The sequence below is a fragment of the Plectropomus leopardus genome, chromosome 21, assembly GCF_026936395.1.
Source record: "Plectropomus leopardus strain MGB_pleo_1.0 chromosome 21, ASM2693639v1, whole genome shotgun sequence".
NCBI lineage: Eukaryota > Metazoa > Chordata > Actinopteri > Perciformes > Serranidae > Plectropomus > Plectropomus leopardus.
Genome location: NC_142196.1, coordinates 17,586,089 through 17,607,053, shown reverse-complemented (window position 1 = coordinate 17,607,053; position 20,965 = coordinate 17,586,089). Strand labels below are relative to the sequence as shown.

General features: G+C 40.1%; 1 protein-coding gene across 2 annotated transcripts in view; it reads right to left on the bottom strand.

Moving 5' to 3' along the window:
• Window positions 1-5,522: 5,522 nt before the first annotated feature.
• The window catches only part of plod2 (procollagen-lysine, 2-oxoglutarate 5-dioxygenase 2), a 39,859-nt gene continuing 24,416 nt past the window's right edge, over window positions 5,523-20,965 (bottom strand). The window contains exons 8-20 of one of the 2 annotated variants that reach the window (XM_042510147.2): window positions 20,311-20,412; window positions 17,748-17,873; window positions 17,520-17,641; window positions 15,972-16,076; window positions 14,937-15,062; window positions 13,995-14,136; window positions 12,531-12,593; window positions 10,695-10,808; window positions 10,318-10,383; window positions 10,014-10,118; window positions 7,785-7,931; window positions 7,444-7,569; window positions 5,523-6,638 (exon numbers count right to left, since the gene is read on the bottom strand). In XM_042510147.2, coding sequence (XP_042366081.1) covers window positions 6,483-6,638; window positions 7,444-7,569; window positions 7,785-7,931; window positions 10,014-10,118; window positions 10,318-10,383; window positions 10,695-10,808; window positions 12,531-12,593; window positions 13,995-14,136; window positions 14,937-15,062; window positions 15,972-16,076; window positions 17,520-17,641; window positions 17,748-17,873; window positions 20,311-20,412 — 1,500 coding nt within the window. In that variant the 3' untranslated portion in view covers window positions 5,523-6,482. The remainder of the gene's footprint in view (window positions 6,639-7,443; window positions 7,570-7,784; window positions 7,932-10,013; window positions 10,119-10,317; window positions 10,384-10,694; window positions 10,809-12,530; window positions 12,594-13,994; window positions 14,137-14,936; window positions 15,063-15,971; window positions 16,077-17,519; window positions 17,642-17,747; window positions 17,874-20,310; window positions 20,413-20,965) is intronic. The other variant, XM_088071856.1, reaches the window with a different exon arrangement.

The following is a 20,965-nucleotide window of genomic DNA, read 5'->3' as shown; positions in this document are numbered from 1 at the left end:
TTGTTGCAGAAATATTCGTAAATCCGTACAAACAGCATATTTTATTTGATACAACAGCTTATGATGACCTGTCACGTCAGAATTTCAGTTTTGCTTCTGGTTTATTGCTTCCTAAGGACCTATACACAAGTATTTGCTCTTCATTACATCATTGCTCACACTTGTCGTATTGATTGATTGTGATGGGTCTTGTAAGCTGAATCTTTTCCAACCATCATATAACATTCAGACTCCTCACTTGAAAGTGGGAAACTGCCCACACGGGGGCTCTGAGGGTCTGAACACCAGCCTCCCCTTTCTCCCCTCTACACCCATATTGACCTCAGGCACGTAGCTACCACGTACACACACACACACACACACACACACACACACACACACACACACACACACACACACACCCTGACACTAGAATACTCTACGCTCCATTCTTTCATCTGCAGTTCAACTTGGAAAGTACTTATTGAAGGAGAAGACTAAACACACCAAAGGATCATTTAGAAGACCCCGAAATAGCTCATAAAAGGCACTTTTGCCACTTATATTTTTCTTTGCTTACTATAAACTGAGCTCTTGTGGCTTTTGACAACTCCCCATCCTCCGCCCGTGTCCCACTCTGCTTTTGTCTTTTCCATAAATCAATATCTGTCTGGGAGTGTGGGGCTGCTGATTGTTTTTACAGAGCGTTGCTGTATAATTTGGCTAAATAGTACTTGCACCACGTTTACTCTGAGATGGTAAACAGTCTGGCTGGTAAAAAGGGAGTGTGCTGATAGCCTCGAAGCATACAATCAGCTGTAATTGGTATTGTGGACTGTGGATGTACTTGATTACTTACCTGGGAGATAGGCGTGATGGCAGGCCTGTGATAATAAGTGCTATTTTGGTTAAATTATATATGGATCACATTCACTGCATCAGGTTTTACCTGACACATCTAAATCCATTTTTGCATCCCATATAATCATAGATATTAGTGTCATCGTGCATGAGAGATTCACGGCACAGAAGTGAACTGGGACTTTGCATGAAGTTTCCTAAGAAATAAGAAAAAAAACAAAACTTTTATAATGTGTTGGGGCTGCTTCTGTTGCCAAAGACTGTGGTTTTAAATTGTTAAAATTAAAGGATAAAAGGATCCTTTTCTTCATATGGTAAAGCATTTAAACTCACCACATGATGTTGCAAATTTAATCAAAAAGCAGATTTATTCAGAATGTGGTTAAATGTTGATTCTTGTAATTTATCCATAAACTCTTTTGAAGTTCTGCTTTTTTGACAGAAAAAGTTACACAAATTGTTTTGCACTATTACACGATGATGAAAAGTGCTTCCTATGCATATGGGGCATCTTAAAAAGCATGTAATGGTAGATGCCCTAAACATATATTATTGCACCTTTAATTGCTACTACTCTGATGTAAGTACCTTTTATTGAACAAGGATCAAAACAACAGCAGTCCTCATACTACTACATCCCCATTTTTCAAGGAATGTTAAAAACGGGGACGCTTTGGAGAGGTCTCTTACTGCCAAGTAGCAAATTACACAAAGGGGGTCTTGTTTCAAGTTTTCAAACATTCCTCTATGAAATGTATCTAGCTCACACACACACAGCTACTTCAATGCTTTATCCCCTGAAGTCCCATTTGTATGAAATGTAAAGTCTAATAAATTTGACATCCTTTGAACTGCTCGCACAAGTAAAAATAATGGGCACAAATTTACCCGCACCCACCCACTAACACACACACAAACACGCTCAGTTGTATCTGTGCCCAGCTGTATTGAATGTTTCCTCGCTGTATTCGTCTTCCGTCCCAGTACTTTTCCACTGATGTCTGACTTACAATTGCACTGTGCCTGAACCCGGGTACCCCCCACCCCTCCGCCCTCTCCTCCAAACATAACTTGAGAAATTTACAGTGCGTAAGCCATGCAGTAGATTGTATATATCACACACTCATAGTTGGCCCACTTCTTGTGATGGTTTTTGGATCAACATGTTGGACAGTGATCCACACAGACGGTTTACTCCTCAGGAATGACTTTAGACTTAAACTAGATTAAAAATGACTCACTTATTTTTTACACACATATATACATACACTGTGTATGTGTCTGTGAGTGATGATATTTTAATATTTTTACTGGCAACACAGCCCATAAGAAGACCAAAGCCAGCAATACATTGATCAAATTAACCTTCCTGCATAGCCAAAACATGATGCAGTTTATTCATTTTTTCCCATAAACGTCCACTGTGTCAAAAAACTATTTAAAACACATCACTGAGCAAAAATGCTGCATGCTGTGACATTTTTCTTCATCATGATAAACATTGGCAGTGCTGTTTATTTAGAGTCAGCCCCACATACACCATCTTAGTGCTGCAAATACAAAGTTTTGCACCAAAGGGCTATTCACAGGCATCTTAAAATAGTTTTTTTTATTATTATTATTATTATTATTATTATATAGGCCTACTGTGCATTGGACTAACTTTGGTAAAAAAAGACAGTGCCCAGCTATTTTGGGAAATTAATAGGGGAAAAAAGGAAATTAAAATAAAACAGCGCAAATTGAAAAAGAGAAAACTGACACTGGAAAGGTGTATTTGTGACCTGCCTTCATTCCTTTATGTGTACAGTCTGAATAAATGACTTGGAGCTCAAATCACTAATTGCATGTAAGGTGATATATTGTTTAACTTGGACAGTACCTCATGTTTTCATCTTCTACTTAAAAATGTGAGACGAAAGTTAAAGGTATACTCTGCAGCATTGTCGGATACTGTTTGTAAACACGCTCGCAAGCAAAGGTGAATGCCAACCCCACACGCACTGTGGTGTGACATTTTGCCTCTCTATATTTAAAATCATGCATGGCATATCTTTAAAAATGAATTAAATAAAAGTGAGTGGGATAAATGGAGAAAAAGAGGGTTTTCGAATGGGCACTAAAAGACTTGGTCTCTTCGTTAACAGCTTTCCAAAGTCATGGCAAATACACCGTCACCAGGCAAGTACTCGCAGATTGATGCTTTGATTCGGGTAAATAGGTAAATAATGCATCACTGGCAGACTTGCTGGGAACTGCTCAGGACTGCCACATAGCAGGATTGCGTCCAAACCACAGACACCAGATATGACCACACATCAACCGGCCTCAGGCACTTGCTTCCTCGAATTATTGCAAACACTTAATTTAAATCCTTTGTTTAGTCAGGCCCAGAGTGAATGCCGCAGTAATGGCTAAATCACTGTATGTCACCGGGCACCCTGCAGTTAGTGGCACACTTGGATTTACTTTGGTGCAGGATCATGTTTCTCATCTCTAGAGCATTTGACCCCAAGCACGGTTATATAAACAGGGCGTTTTGGGCCTCCTGGTGTGTTCAACTTTGACTGTAAAAACGTGCACTCCGGAGCTAAATCTATTTTTTTTTTTAAATGAAATGATCTAAAACAACCTGCCTTTGCTTTTCAAACACTCTCTGTTTGACTTTAGAAATAAACCTGGCTGAAAACATTTGCCTTTTGATGGAGCCATTCTTGTGAGAACCTGCTCGTTGAGAAGGTATGCAAGTTTTCCTGCATGCCTGGCTGGGATCAATGTCACCTTTCAGAGGGTCTGAACACAGGGCAGACTGGGGGAAATGATGGCCACAAAGGGCTCTTTCAGCAAGAGAGAGCCTTTCCCCCATGCTGACCTAAATCTCCTCCCTCTCTCCCTCTCTCCTCGCTGCCTCACAGCAGCTACTCAGACATTCAGCCTTCATCGATGCTTCACAGGGAGCTGAAACGTGTGACTAGGCAGGGAGTCAACCTTGCAGGGTAAATAAAAACATGGGCCTTGGGGGGTGGGTGAGGCAAGTCTCCAGAGGCCGTGGGTGCTAAAAAGTAATGGGATTTGATAGGAAAGTGAGATTTAAGATTAGGGATGTCTCAATCACATTTTTATGCCCAAACCCGATCCAAGTCATTCAATACTGAGATGCCGATAATCCGATACTTTTGTTTTCCTAGATAACACAGCTGCAGTGCACACTTCAAGAAGGCTTCTTTAACATTATTTTAAAAAAAAACTTGTTTCTGAGCTGTTCCTTGGGTGTTTTTTAAGCTTTCTATTTATTTATTTATTTTACATAACAGAATACAAAATGACAAGCCCCCACTTAAATCTTAATGGCCTCCTCACCGTCTTCAGGGAAATATCTCTGTCCCATGGAGAGTCCAGTGTTTGTTGCTCCTGTGTAGCCTGTGACTACTTATCTGAAGGATTTGTTTTTTGTTGAGTTTATTTTCATGGTCTGCACATCTTTTGGGGTGGATTATTCTCTAATAATAAATAAGTCATGTTGGCGTTTTGCCTGCAGAGCTTTTTTTTTTTTACTACACAGTGGTCAGCGTGGCTGTAGTGAGCTGGGCACTGGTCTCCTCTGCTCTCACCTCAGAGTGGGGCAGAGAAACACCATGCGTCATAGCTGAAAGCAAAACACGTAACTCTCACCCTGAGCTGAAATGAAACAAGTGTTCATAACTTTGGGAAATAACATTAATAAACAGTCTTAACTTGCGTTTTTGTTTATGGTTTGTGGTGTTTTACAGTGGGTAGGGCTCAGCTGCTGCTCATAAGTTCAGCCGAGAGCAGAGATGGACAGCTGAATATTGCACTCTGCATTGCTCTGCATAAAAGTAAAAACATCACTGTGGCAACTGACACAAAACAAAGGATCCGATACTCTTTAAGCTAAAAATTCCCAATTCGGAACAGTCAAAAAATGCCTTAATCGACCCCCCAATCTGATCTCAAACATTGAATTAGGACATCCTTACTTAAGATGATGTTTCGTAAGTGAAGCAGTGATCTAAGTTTGAGATTGTATTTTGTTTCTAGTTGTTACACAGTAACTGCGCGCAGTTTTCTTGGTTATCCATCTCCAGCACTCAAAAGTTCGGCCCTGTTGCTCAATCCAGCACTGGCGCTCCCTTCTAAAGGACGATCGGTTTTCTGGAGGCCCCACCTCCCAAACTTTCCCCCTCTGCTCCATCATCAGTCTTTCAACCACCGTCTGCGCTCTTTCATACAGTTGCGTGTACATGTTTACATTGAGTCCTGAAGGTAAACTGAACTACATTTGCACTGATGTACATCATCACACCACACCCCAAACACTCCAGTGCTGCTCCCTGCAGCAGAGCAGTACTCCAGTCCAGACCAGGCCTGATTGTTTGTACATGTGACGTGTTCCGTGGAGAACAACTTGACAGAGCCTGAGATGAACTGATACAGTGATAACACAATGAAAGGTTGTCTGCGGTGGAGCGTGATCTTTTCCAGACATTGCTTTGCCTTTGCCAGAAGAATGAGCACAGAGGACTGAATTTCTCGGTATTGAATTCTGAGTGTCTGAATCTATGGTATGCTTAGTCAGTAGAAAAAGACTATTGTGTGCTTTGAATGCAAAATCACATTTTTTTCTGATGCAGATAATAATCAGAATAACACACTAGGAAAGATTTCATTTTTTATAAAGACTTTTATTAAATTCTGACAATAAGTTAAACAACTTGCTGAGTTTCAAAATCCATTCACACAAATCTCTCAGAAAAATATTGCAGAAAAATATCTTCAGAAAAGCAAACGAATGTTACCAATTTGCCAAAAAAAGAAGGGAGAAAAACCTTTCAAGTAAAACAGAATATTGAACTTCATTCGAACAAAATTCATGTTGTATCCTGCTGTCTTGTTTTCTGGTGTGAAAAATTCCAAAAATAGAATTCTTTGTCAAACTTTAATTTAATTACAATCACAAATGGAATTTAAAAATAGATTTCTTTTTCACTGGGCATGTAAAAAACTTCAATTAAAATCACAGATGGAATCTGAACCATATCAGGGTAGAAAACACACTCCACCACATTGACTGTTTTGACACCAGGAATAGTTTTTTTAAACAGTGAGAAGTCTTTGTAGTATTAAAAATATCTGACATTTTACCTGAAACACAGACAGAGACATAAAGGGCATATGCATGCTAGCATGGTTCAGCTAACCGCTAGCAAATCTACCAGTGTGTGCAAATGCCAGCTACCTTATCGTCGTTAAACCAGTATTGTGAAAGCCATGACAGGCTACAGTACAGTTATTAGTAGTAGAAAGTTGCTTGTAAATGACAAAAAAATGGTTTCAATGGAAATGCGAGTGCAGCACATTGTGTTCCCTGCTTCCTTGTGTTACCTGGTTCCTTTTTCCGTATCTATTGTGTGAATTTTGACACTTTCATTTCCACTTTACACTCTGTTTGACAGAGATTCCTTTAATGCAGTTATTTATTCTTTTAAAGCTTTTGCTTTGAAATATAACTGCATCAGCAAAAACATTTGGGACACGAAACGTCAAATGACAGAACAAAACAAACAGGACGAAAAAAACGCAAAGCATGGCCAAAAGACTAATTTACGGTAAAATCCGATAGTTCAAGGGTCGATGAAGGACACTGCAATGTAGCGGGTGCCGTTGGTGGTGGGCAGGCCTTCGTGGAGGTGAGTCAGTCGTCCTGGGTGCATGAAGCTCCAACCTTTCCTCGGTGAATCTATGGAGCAGTTGTACCTATGAAAACGGCAACCTCCACCCTAAAACAAGAAAAGGACAGGGATAATAAAGGGTTAAGATTTCCCCAAAAAAGTCATTGTGTTGGCAACTACAGCAAAACTATGTCAAAACGTTTGTTCACTCTCACACAACAGCGCAATCCAAGTCTCATTTATCCAGTCGTCACAGTGCAAATGCGTTACACGTCTCTGCATGCGACTGTTTGTGCAGAAGTGTTTTAAATAGTGAGTTTTTGCCAAAATACACGTGTTTGCCGAGTCCTGAATATACCACTGAATAAATGACACTTTGATTACACTGCATGAGTTGTTTGAGAGTTTGTAAATGTAAATGTAAATAGTTTTTCTGTTGTTAAATGTGGACTTCAACTAGTCAAGAACGTTAGTCTGTTTTTGGATTCTTTGTTCACCAGAAAGGCATGTGAGAACAAGGTTGTCTTCCCGAATTCAACGTAATGCGGAGTGAGTAACTGACATTTAATAGATCTTTTGGGGGGTTGAGTTTTCCCTTTAATACAGTGCTGTAGTGGTTTTTAGCACTGTGGCCTCACAGGAAGAGGAGTTTGCATGTTCTCTCTGTTTTAGTGTGGGTTCTCCAGCTTCCTCCCACAGTCAAAAGACATGCAGGTCAGGTTATTTGGTGACTCTAAATTGGCTGTAGGTGTGAATGTGAGCGTGAATGTTTTTCTGTCTCTATGTGTCAGCTCTGCGATAATCTGTCCAGGGTGTCCTTTCACCCAATATTTGCTGGGATAGGCTCCAGCCTCCATGCGACCCTTCAGATGATAAGTGGTTTCAGCTAATGAATGAATGAATAATTTCTTACCTGAAAGTCCTTTTCTTTGTTATTAAGGGCTATGTTGATGGTGAAGGTGGAGGAGTCGTGATGGGGTCTCAAGTACGCTTGCCTCTCAGGCGTGTATTTTACCACAAAGTTCATTACAGCGTAACCCTGTGATGAGGCACAGAAATACATCAAGTAAGCTGACAGTTTGTGTATCTTTAAACACATCTGATGGAAAACCTGTAAGCCGTTAATAATCACTGCACATGTGAAGATGGGTTCCATGATCTGAGGAAACCTTTCCCTCAGTTGTAGCTTTTGGGCAAATAGAGGTGGTGTTCACTGTTTATTTTTCTTTTATTTCTCCACAAGGTCTCACTCACCTTTGTGTAGTAGCCAGAGAAAACTTTTAACGTGACAGGCGAGATGAACTCTCGAATGAAGTGTAGCCACTCTTTGTCATAGCCGATTTGCTTCATATGAATGTCGTCCGTCGGCACCGTCTCATAGCCGCCGGCGATCCGCTTGTCCTGAGAAAAAGGAGAGAAAAAAAAGCACACTGCAGTGTGATTAACGACGGAACAAATGACCCACCATCCTCTGTGTGCGATCACAAAGTGGTGATGATGATGACGTGTGTGTGTGTGTGTGTGTGTGTGTTTAAAACCGCAGGCTGTACTGTTGTCTGTCTGCATGAAGTTTAATGACCCATCCAGCTCAGCCTTTTTTCCCAAACAGAGGAAGTCAAAGTATCTTTACACTTTTAGTCTCCCAGGCAAACTTTTAGACACATTAATTACCAATTTCAAACTACATAAAACAGGCCACATGGAATAGACACCATAAACATAAAACACAACATCATAACCATTTATGTGGTTATATTTGAATGATGGACCTGGAGACGATGGTAATAAAATTAAGCATGTGTGTACAAGTACCCTAAACACCAGTCATGTGTCTGTGTGTGAGATTGTGCGTGTCATGACAGAAATTTGAACATTTAAACATTTTAAAGAATATTCCACTCACTACTCCCTACATCTGGCTAACATTTGACCCCTCTAACCCCAAAAAAGGGTGTAAGGTAGCTTGAAAGTAACAGCTCACCCAGGCATCAAAGACAACTTTAGACATGGTCGGTACAATTAAGTTTACAAGGCAACATAAGGGATTATTTCCTTTCTTCCACTTCTGTCTATTGATGTCTGGGTTGGATTAATTACAACAAACAATTAACCACAACAAGGCATTGAAGTTTACTATGACAATTATCTAACTCAGTTTAAAAGTTGTGAAAGTTTTTTGAAGCGTGCTGAATAAATTACAGTAAATGGCTTCTTCAGAAGGTTAGAAAATGAGCCCTGGGGTCTCCAACTGTGTGCAACTATTGCTGGGAATGATGTGTACAGTAATGGGCTGGCAACCTGTTGTTATTTAGTACTAAAATAATGAGTTTATTTGCAGTTTTTTTTAGCCATGTGAGCATTCTTATGCACTAAACTGTGGTGCACATGGTAAATATTAAACCTGCTTAACATATTAGCATTATCATTGTGGGCATGTAATCATGTGACGTTAACTTTTAGCTCAAAGCACTGCTGTGCATAACCTTACAAAGGTGCTAGCATTGCTGTTAACTCTTAAGGCCCCCTTTAACACCTGGAGGGCAGGGGCAGTGCAAGTTTCACACTGACGCGCTTGTCATTTTCATTGCAAGCACTCACAATGTATAAGAAGCACATGTACTTGCACCCATAAGATGCGCCTATATAGGTGGGTTCACAACATGCATACACTCTGCTTGTTACACACACAGGGACGTGCAGATGGATTGCGGGTGGGTGAAGAAATTAATCATTAATAAGGAAAATATTCTCAAAAATGTGAACATAGCAGAGAGCAGAGAAGAGCTGCAGTCCGACTCCCCAAAAATATAATATATAGAAATACATTCTCTTTTCTCTGTCAGGTTTACAACTACAGTTTTTAGTTTTTCTGCTTAAATGTCCCACGATATTTGCTGCAGTGACATTATTGCTCACACTGCATTTCTCTCAGCAGAAAAATGCTCACTTCTCCAATTTGCAGAATCCGCCTCTTAAATAGCAATGCGCCAGGTGCATGTGCACCACTGAATTCATGTTACACTGAAAACACACCTATGATTAGCTAAGGGGCTCAATAAAACCCCTTTGCCCCTGGCACTTTACTTAACACCCAGATTATGCACCTTTGAACTCACAAAGGTGGAGTTGGGCATGCCTTACATGCACTTGTGCAATGCAGATTATATTATGCGCTGTAGATCATTTATATCAGGACCATTAGTCTTGTGTAACTGTTAACAAAAAATTACGATTGGAGAAACACGTCTTTAGCTTTACATGATAGGCATATGTTCCATACTTTTTAATATCTATAGATTAAACAATTAATTCAAAAGTAGTTAAAGGATAATAACAATAGCAAGAATGTGCAGCCATAATATTATTCTTCACACAGTCTTGCCCTGACAAAGACGTGAACAGATCTGCAGAAAAAATATATGTGTGCCTGCTGTGTGTTGACTACAGCTCTGTGTTCAGTGAACCGGAGTTAACAGTACTGACCTCATGTTTGCCTCCAGACCATGAACCGTAGTTCTCCATCTCCTCAACTATTTCGTCACAGGCCTTCTCAGAAAAGACTGGGAACCAGAATACATCTGGGCAAGGCTGCAATACACACACATGCACAATGAGACCTCTGAGAATAGACTTGAGTCACACCTTCACCTGGAGCTGTAGCGACTGAAATGTAATACCCTGAGATGTTAAAAACAGATGTCTGGGATTTCTCTCCGACGTTATGTCATTGTCTTTCACTGTCTGTATTTCCAACACATGCGGATACTCGAGCATAATAAATACAAACCTCCTCCAAGTAGTTCTCAGTGAAAATTCGAGTGTAGTTTTGGTGGATGTACTTCTCCTTCCAGTCCTGCAAGGAGAAAGAATTGTGGATTAGATTTTTTTTTTTTTTTGGACTGTTAGCTGACCTACATACCTCACAGAGCTAATCCCCTCTCCCCACAGGGCAGGTCCCAGCGTGCCAAATACAGTAGTAAATCACAAAGCCTTATCAGTCAGGAGTCTTATCACGCTGAAGTAATTTCTTCAAAATTATCTCACATCTGTAATCTTTCCATTATGGCTAATAACCTTTACAGGTGGCTGACGTTTATCTCAGCTACTCAGAAAAAAATGACTTTCTTTGTGTACGGAGAACACTGAGAACACATAATGACTTACCACAGGGTTTTCAAATATCTGCCACAAGTCATTGTTATAATGAGAAATGTTATAATTGGCTGTGGAAATGAGCCTCCCAAAGTCGTGACGGTTTGTTATGTACATGAAGACTCCCTGCAGCAAACAGGAAAAAGTTGAGTTAGTTTCATGAAAAGTTGGAATCTCTTTATGTTTCACAGGCAGGATTTCTAACACATCTGTATCTACATACCCATAATACATAAATTCACTGCAGGTTATAATTATGTTAACTTTTTACGGCTTCAACACACATCAATGGTTAGCAATGGCATAAAAAGTTACTCACAAACTACTTCAAAGCTTCATTTGCCCCAAAATGATATAAAATTGAGATTTAACCCTTCGAAACCTGAGCAAATTTGCTTGATTTCTTGAAAAACATGGGAAGAGGGCAATGAGCAACAAAAGAAAAAAACATGACCCAAAGTTTAGCAAGGAATTAGTAAAAAAAGTACAAGAACATTATCTGAAAATTATTTTTAAAAAATGAAAAATGAAAAAGAATCATAAAAAACAAGACTTGAAAAAAATCCTAAAATATTACAATAACTTTGTAACATAATATTACATGAAGAATTAAGATAATTCTATATGTATATTTTTCTTTTTCCCCTTGACATTTTTCCATAGCTTTTTTAAAAATATTGTAATAATTTCTTGCCCCCCTTTTTTTGGACAGAAACCACACCAATTTGCTCAGGTGTCCAAGGGTTAAATACTTGTGAAAGGTATCTAAAAGCAGCACAAGAACAGTGATATCACTAAAGTTTAAAGGGTTGAGTGTGTTTGAACACACTGAAATGAAGTAGGTTTAACTTAGATAGAACCAAAAGAGAGAGATAAATAATCTAAGATTATTTATGGGTGGTGGGGCTGCAGGGTGTTGGTGGGTTGGGGACAGGACAGGGTGGGGCAGTGAGGTGAGAGGAGTGGGAGAACAGGGACAGAGGGGTGCTGGGCAGCTTGGGACAAAGCAATTCCAGGAATGATATTCCATCTACAGTGAAGCACGGGGAGGGCGCCGTGTGGGGGTGGATTTGGACTCAATCAGACTAGGCTTTGAAGAGGAAAAGCGATGATGCATTAGACATGGTATTGCAATATCCAAGTGCAAGTGTCCAAATTGCAAATGTACAAAATGATCTTGTGAAAGCTGTGATTTAGTCGAAGATGGATTACACGAGTGAGAGGAAATATTATTGGAGCCTAGTCTGAGATCAGTCGGTGTGTTTAGAGGGAGCAGCTGGTTACATATGTTTCCTGGAAAGTTTGGCGGTTTTGGGGGTAAAGCATCAGGACAGGGGACTTGCAAGTGAACTGTCTCTCCAAACTTCTTTCTCCTCCTTGATCTCCTCTTGAAAAGCATCATAAAAACAGGACAGAATACAGGTCTTTCTCTGTCTACCTCAGACAAATATCTGCCTTTGGACCTAAACTGGTGCAAAAATATCAACATCAATTTCCAAAGAGCTGCCAGACATCCTGTTATCTTATGTATGGATATAGGCAGCACCACAGACAGCAACTCAATATAAAATTTTATTTATTCTATAAATATGTAACTGTCCAATCTGATATGATTGGTAATTGTCATAAAAATTCAAATGGAGAAGCATTAAATTTCATGGGCTTACTTTACTACACATTTGCAGAATTTAACTCATCATGGCCAAGAAATCCTCAATCAAATCTGGTCTTTTTCATGCGAAAAAGAGTCTGCCTATAAAATGAGCCAAAACTGGGATTGGCTTCTGAGTGCTAACCCATTGGAAATGGATGTTTCAGAAAACAGAATAATCAAAACAAATGAAAAACCTTTGGGGGCCTGAGCATATGGAATGATTCCGGAGAGGGGGAGTCTTTTTCTCTGTGACTGGTCTAAAATAAAGGAGAAGCATTATGTACATATGATAACATAAATGACTGTTTGAGAGTAAGAGACAGGGTGACAGTTAATATATGTCACATACATAGCAACTCAGGAGGAGAGGAAATGCGCCTGCATGAAAAAGGAGCAAGGTTCCCTCTGAAGCTGATGTTTTTGTGGGTTAACATGGGAGGCATGCACGCTGGGGAAAAAAAAGCCAAGCAATCCAAAAGTGCACCATGTTTGGATCAGGCATGGTAGTGTTTAGTACAGAGTGCAGGTGACATGTCAGTGGCATAAAACACAGCTGGATGGATAGTTTAGGAGTGGACAGAAAACACATAAACAACACAAACTTTTGTAAGCAAGCCAGCCAGGCATTGAAACTGGTTGCTCTGTCTGTGGTCATATGACAACAAAGGCAAGACAAAGTGAAGGATAATGAAATACAAGTGGAGCAGAGAACCTTAATGCACCATAGAGCAACCATAAACAAAGGTTCATGCCTTGATGACAGACAAAGACATTTCAGACCGCTTATACTTGCCAGGCTTTGGTTTCCGTTGAGCTGTTGACTTTGTCAGGGTTAAGAGATTCTAAACTAGCAGTACTGAAGCTTTTCTACATGTACATACAGAATTAACGCCTCATTCCCACAGAGCTCTGCGTACATATGCGAGTCAACCAGAGGTCCATTTGTTCCTATAAAAACCCTCAGGAAAGCCTTTAAACCTTGCTTCCTATTTTTCCCAGTTGCCACATAGTAGCAAAAAAAATCCCCTATGGCCAAAAATGCATTTCCCCAAAGGACCACCATTATTAAAGAGACGTCTGAAAAACTGTTAACAGGAACCCTTAAAATGCAAACGAGGCCAATTATGACTCTTTCCATTACCAATGTACAGGGTGTCTGCAGGACCTTAAAACGTCTTAAATTTAATATTGCGAGTTCTTAATTGCCACAAAAATGTGATCTAATTTCAAAAAATGGATTTCAAACAGGCTGTTTATACTGTGCTACAGGAATTTACCATAAAAACGATTTCCCTAAAAGATTGATGAATGTAACACAGCTCTATTTATTTTAATTCAACTAAATGTTTCACAAAACTGGCTACACATCTGTCAAGCCAACCTCCTGATTTATTTATGGACGCTAAAGAACACTCAAAATTAACTTTTCCGGCATTTTTGCAGTGGCGTTTCAATCCATTCATGAAGACATGCATGTCCACATTCCTTACTAAAAAAACAAAGTGTGTACCCTGTATACAACACTGAAAAATGGACACAAACTAAAGCTGTGTGGAAATGAGGCGTAAATGTTCTAATGTAAATATCCACTGTTACTTCACACTATGTTTACAATACTGAGACATGAATCCCTGAAGATGGAGGCTGAGCATTCTTACCATTTCTCTGGCATTTCTACAAAAAGCCATATCTGGGTCTAGTTTCTCCAGCACAAAGTAGTTCCTCTCTTTCAGCTCATTCCTCAAAACACTGCCCTTCACAAGGTATACATGTGCCATGAAAGGAATGTTCCACACACCCCTAGAAACAACAAGACATAGAGAAACAAAGTGCTCATTTTGCAGAAACCATTAAAATTCGCATTCTTGGAGTGCTGGAGGAGATTTGTTTATTGTAAAGCTCATGCCAGCCATGACTACAGGTGTTGTTGTAGGAGTTGTGGAGGGATGTGTTGAAGAACTACATGGTAAAATAAGGCAGGATGGTAATAAGGCTGGTTAAAGATATTTTCAGAATCTTGTGTATTTATTCACAGTTACATAGCAGAACATTTGTGAACTTTTTCCTAAAATGTACACCCTTTTTCTCCCACTTTGTAATGGCCAACTAATATCTTTGCCGGTCCCAACCGTTTCCCCTCATGCACACGAACCAACCGGTAGGAGTTGCTAGTGCAGCGACAATGACCTGATCCATTACTGTCTTCCTCACCACAGTTAGGCGGGTGATTAAATCTGGGTTTCCACTGTGGTGGGTGAATATTTACTCCTTTACGCCATCTGGTTGCCATTTCAACTTATTTTTAAACACATAAAAAGTGAGAGAGAAGAAGTGAATTTGACGACAGCTTCAGGCTCGGTGCTAAATTACTGCACAGGTTGATTGTGGCTTTAATGACTGTTCATATGTGTATTCTAGCATGTAGCTCATAATGAGGGTATCTTATGTGTTATGGCTTAACATGAATGGTTTCAGCACAAAAGGCAAGATTTATTCTAGTCATGGACACGCTGAGAGATGCAACACAAGTGTGTGAGCCATAGCAATGCCAAGCCAATGCTGTGTGTGTGTGTGTGTACCCTATTGCACTTGTGACTTACACACGTTTTCTCTGCACAATGTCGACATAATCTTCTGAGCGAGCGTAATAACCATCCAGACTCAAGGCTCCCCAGAAGTTGGACCACAGCTTGCCGTGACGAGTGACAAGGGGACCAATTATTTTTCTGTAGGGAAGCACGAGGCAGAGTGAAGAGATGGTAATTCTGTCAGAGCAGAAAAAAATCAGTGACATCTCACAGACAGGCAACCACCTAATGTACTGGGTCTCGCAGCGGTGCTGCATCCAGGCGATCAACCTCCATGGAAAGATATGATCACTGCCAAGTCAGTAACAGATCGTAGAAGTGCATAATGCAAACCAGAGCTATAAATCATGCCCGACTGGATTAGGAATAACTGCTTGCTGCAGCAGGCCGGTTTTCCCTCAATCTGGTCGATTCTTTGAATTTGTATAAAATGCAGCAACACAGGATTGTTCCACTGCCGTTCTTTTAGTCTTACAAACCCAAACCACAATGAAAGGGATTTTTTTTTTTACGAAATAAACTGGGCAGACTTAAAATAATTGAGCCATAAATCACAGTGCTGGTTGATATGGATGCAGATGGATGCACCATGGTATACTAATGCAAAGCTTTCATGGCTCAGATAGATTGGACTTTCCTCCCACAACTTCAGTGCCAGCAGAGAATTCTCATGCCGTCTTTAAATATCCTAGAAAGGGTTTTTTGCATCGCATGCCTCCAACAGGTCACAATGCCACGCCACTGCCACAGTGAAATCTAGTTTATGGGGAGTTTTCTTCCCAATCACAAGCTGCAGAAGGGAAAAAAAGGTTTGCATGTTTGTTTTTTGTTTAATGCAAAGTGGCATTTCGGGGTTAGAGTAGTAGACTCTTTCACCGTTTCCATGTGGCCAAGCAAAAAACAGGAAGCCAGAGCAGATTATTTTTAAACTTTCATTCACTCCGCTGTAATGTTCCTGCGGTTTTGCCACTTTCAATGCTTCAACGATCACAACAACTACCAGGGAGGCTTGCTAGTGTGTTTTTATTTCAGCTACCTTATTATTACCTGTTCTGCTCAATGAGGAGCTTCAGCGTCTGACTGTTGGTGAGCATCACATCTGAATCAATGCTGAAGTAGTAGTCGCACGTGGCATCCTTACGGCAAAGGTCCCTAATGAAATCAAAAACACAGACATGCCAGGCAGAGAAAGTAGTGATTATTCAATTCAGGGCAGATAACAGTCAATGAAATATTTGAAAGTAATCATGGTCGCAAGTTGAAATTTATCAGCTCCTAAGTATAAGATGTCATTTTCAATTGCAGAGTCAGACTCTCACTGACTATCTTTAAGCCTCCAGTGGATAATGTGATTTAAGGAAGATTAGAGGCTGCTAATAAACCTTAGACTTCTTCATTATAGGGCTGTTCTGACCGATGCTTTTAGGCAGACTGTGTTTTTGATAGGATCTCTGTAATGAGGCCCCACAGATTGAGTTATCACCGTGACAACAGACTATTATTTAACACAGAGCAATGAGAGGGAAAGGGCCCTTATGAGAGGGAGAAATACAGCACCTTTTTGGCTGCTGTGTAATACATCACAGAGGCTACACAATATCTGCTGTGATCACGAGCCAAGAAATGACACATTATCACAAGTCCGGAGAGCTAACTATTGAAATGACAATATTTAAATCACACCACATATAGGTGCGTAAAACTTTTAGTTTAAAATAAACACCTGTTGGCCAAGAGGGCCCATCATTACCACCTGGGAAACAATGCATTAACATTTTCTGCAATATAAGAAGACTTTTATCAAATAGAAATCATGCAAAAGGTTTCTCAGTATGGAGTTGCCTGAGCTGGCAGCTCACATCCAACAGTGCTTAACAAAAGCAACACAACTGACAGCTAACAGTTTTAATCAAGGGGGGAGTGGAGGGTGCACACTACACTTCCTGCAATCCTGATATCTGTTGTAACTGCTGTATGAGCACAATATAAAGCAGCAGCGATGAACTAGCCAATGGGACACACACATGCACTAACATGCACACACAGTCAGACCGTCTTACCACAACAAACCACAGAGAAGTTCGGATTACAAAACGCACAGAAGTAGCATGACTGTATTGTCTGCTCAGAACAACATTTCACTATATTTCTACAAAGGAAATAGTGGTTTAGTCTTAAAAAGGGATTCACTACTCCAACAACGAGGCTAAAAAATTTTAAATCAATCTTTCAAAAGTCGAAATCTCAAAAATAATTGGAAAAAAAAAAAAATACAGAATGTCTCTCACATTATAATCATCATCCAAAGAGTCCCGTTACAATAAATATGTGGGCAAGCCCTAAGTAACTGATGTTGGTTAATGTTTTTTTTCCTTCAGAACTGTTTTTTGTAAAATTGGTCAAAAATTCATCTGAGTGGCATTTTAAAAAAAAAAAAAGTCTGAAAAAGTCTTCAAATCCTCTCGTCTCAAGCTGTAGGAACCATGCATTAGTTTTTCTTTAGGTTATGATTAATCAGGACCAAAACCACCATCATGTAGCTTAATCAATTCTGATCTTCAAACCCTCTGAGAGATGACAGATTTAGAGACATACATGCCCATGTTTCTGGCCTCTCCTTGGCTCAGATTTTCTTCTGGTCCCACAACCTTGAAACTGCTGAACACATTCCTGTTCTCTTCCCAGAACTTCTGGATGTGCTTCTCGTGGTAAACCTCCTGAGCAGGGAGCCAATATTAATGGATTAGAAGCCACATATGAGGAGCCATGCATGGTAGAGCTCTAGAAGATAGCCAAAGGGCGGCTGCAGCTGCAGACACTCACATTGTTGTGGATGAAAACTTTGAGTTTATCTTTGGGATAATCCAGGGTGAGCAGCCGCTGGAAGAATTCGGGAAGGAATGGAGTTGGCTGCTCGATGAATACTCCAACCAACACATTAGGGTGCTCCTGTTTAGATTAGAGAGGAGACAAATGAGTACTATTGTACACAGAACAGGTTTCAGAGAAGGAACATTGTTTAAGGTTAATCATGAATGATTTTACATTTCATGTCAAACATAAGCAAACAGTGAAGCTGCGGCAGATGGTGTCCATGACAGCATTCTCTCTGCGTTACCATCACTTGATTAACTGATGCGGTCTCCATTCATTTTTGCAGTGATTCAACTGTTAGCGTTCATGATGAGTGCAATCAGTGCCAAAAAATATGAGTGGTTCTTTTGGCTCTACGGGGACAGTTGAAATCTAAGTAGGTATGCTCTGCTTTACGGAAATTCTAACTTCGAATCCAGATTGCCACGTATGACTCTTTTCAGAGAACAGCCCAAAATGTAAAATAAATGATGGTTCAGACAGTTGGGGCAAAGAAGATATATAGAGAAATGCAGCAAGAGGCGCAGAGAAGAAAGGAGGCAACATTTTCCCATGACACTCTGCTCCAGCCCACACAGTTCAGTCTGGACTCCTCATCTTCCAGTGACCAGTTCACAGCAAAGGTCTGGGCCAGGGATGAAAAAGGATCCGAGCAGAACCGTCTAATTTGCAAGTTCCGCAATGACTGTGTTGCAGGCACAAGCAGAGGGAACTTGAGCATCTTGCCAATCTGAACTTAAATTGTTACACACATACAGCCGGCAGTGAAAGGAAAGGAGTGGCAAAAAGGGCAGAGGAAAGTATAACTAAAGCTCCCATTAAAGCAGACAAAAGCAACAAAGACTTTTATTTGAACAAAGGAGACAAAACTTGGTAGTAAAGGGATCTGGATAGCTCAGTTTAGCGTAGTAATGTAGCACTAACAGTATCTTTGCAAAACCCAAGCTTATTCCTGAAACCAAAGTACACAAAGAAGCACGCTACATGGTCAGTGACCTGGGTTTACAACCACAAGAGAGGCTGGACACAGTGTGACCAGTGTTTTCACATGATCTGATCTCACAGACGTCTCTGTCGCAAACACACAGAGTGGCACAGCGGAATAAAATGTTTTTACTAACTCTATTATTGAGAAGCAGCATTTTTCAGCATTCATTATGGAAGGTCACTGAGAGCAGCTTTCACAGAGATGCCTTTCATGCAGCTGGGTTTGCATTGAATCGGCTCCAGTTCAGCTATTTCAGCACATTTATTGATGGAGCCAAAAGAATAACATGAAAGGATTTGTGACTCACCTACATTTTGTGATAGACATTGTGCTGTTTGTGCAGTGCAAAGATGTTTTTAATTGCAGTTGCACTTTTGAACAAGGCCGACATTTCTTTCTTTCAGAGGCTAGTATGCTAGTATCATATGAAACTTAAAGACCTGAGGAATCCAGTGGTACCAACCATGTCATGTTCACTTGTCGGGAAGAAGAGTCAATAAGACTCCAAAGTTAGGTTAAATTTTGATGATGGAAAAACAGCTTGGTCATTTCACAGGGGTCCCTTGCCCTCTGAAGATATCTGAATGAAAATATGCATACCCATGAGTCCTTACTTTAAAGACATGCCTACTTTATGTTTGTCCCATACAGTTTTTTTTAATGTCATTTGATTCCTAATCAAGGCAATCAAAGATTTGCTTTACCTTATCAAATCTGGGCTTCATACCTATTTTGTAATGCAAAATAATGGAATTGAAAATATGATTAAAAAATGTCATTAATCGCGATTAGCTATTGAAAACTTGTGATTAATTATGATTAAAATATTCATTGTCTGACAGCCCAGATTTGTGCCAAAGTAATTAGTAGACACAAAATAGATGAAAACAGGGATAAAAGAACAGATTAAGTGAGATCTTATGCATGCTTCAGTGCTTTGTCCACCAAGAGAGAAGTAAAGTTGCACAACATTGTTGACAGACACATTTTTTAAAGCCTGTTTGTGATGTCTATACGTTGCCAGCCTTGGCTGAACTCTGTGACAAATTCTCAGCGTAACCACTATAACTTACTTTTGTGGATAAAACCCATACTGAGAAGCCCACTAAAGGCAGGCTGGTCGACAGTGACACCCCTTTAAATGAGCCCTTCTAAAAACCGCAGAAGCCATATCCTGCACCACAGCAGTACAGAGCTTCCTCTTCCCCGAGTAGTTTCCCTGGCACTTATGGTCTTTTAAAAGGGTCCAAAAGGACCAACGGGCACATAACCTATTATCATTGGAAAGGGAGTGTGTGCAGCACCAACAGTCTTGCATATCTGTTGAAAAGCTGGGCCTCAATCCTGCTGTCTAGACAGTCACTGATAGATGGATGGTTCACGCTGGAAGGCCAGGCGATGTTTCATCCTTTCCTGTGTCCAAAGGGAGGTGGCTTAGGAAAAAACTTTCCACCGCAGTGCTTTAAAAATGGACTAAAGGAGGACAGCAAATTGAAGGGAAATTACTTTATTTGAAGCGCTTACCTTTAACTGAGACAAGTCCAGAACGTCGTCATCACAGTGTTTACAGCCACGTTCGTAGTTCCATGTATCAGGGACATAGTTGGCCAAGTAGTTCAAGTACATCTGCAAAGGAAAGAATTCAGAGCAGGTGAATGCCAGGTTACAGAAGATTAATAGCAGCATAAGCAAAAACTTTCTGTGATTCAGCGGAGATCCGTTTTATCATCGTGATGTGTTTAGAAAAGCTTGGAATATGACTGTGGATATGAAATATACTTCTTTATTGTAGGAATAAATGACCAGGTAGGATGACCAAGCAGAATCACTTCAGACTAAAGTCCGACTGACCACACGGCTCTAATGTCATTATTATCTCTGCTCTGCATTTAGTGTGCAAGAAAAATTTGTGAAACACTTGTGGCAGATATAGTTGTTTTAGGCAGTGGTGTAATGTAATAAAGTAAGAATACTCTGTTACAATACTTAAGTATTTTGTGGGAGTATCTGTACTTGAGTTTTTATATTTTTGTCAACTTTCACTTTTACTCCACTGTATTCTTACATAAAGTGTATACTTTTACTCCAATGCGTTTCCCCATAAACATTTCAGTTACTTAATGCAAAATAAGGAAGGAACTGAGGAAGAGAAAAAGGGACTGATGGACAAGGAAAAACT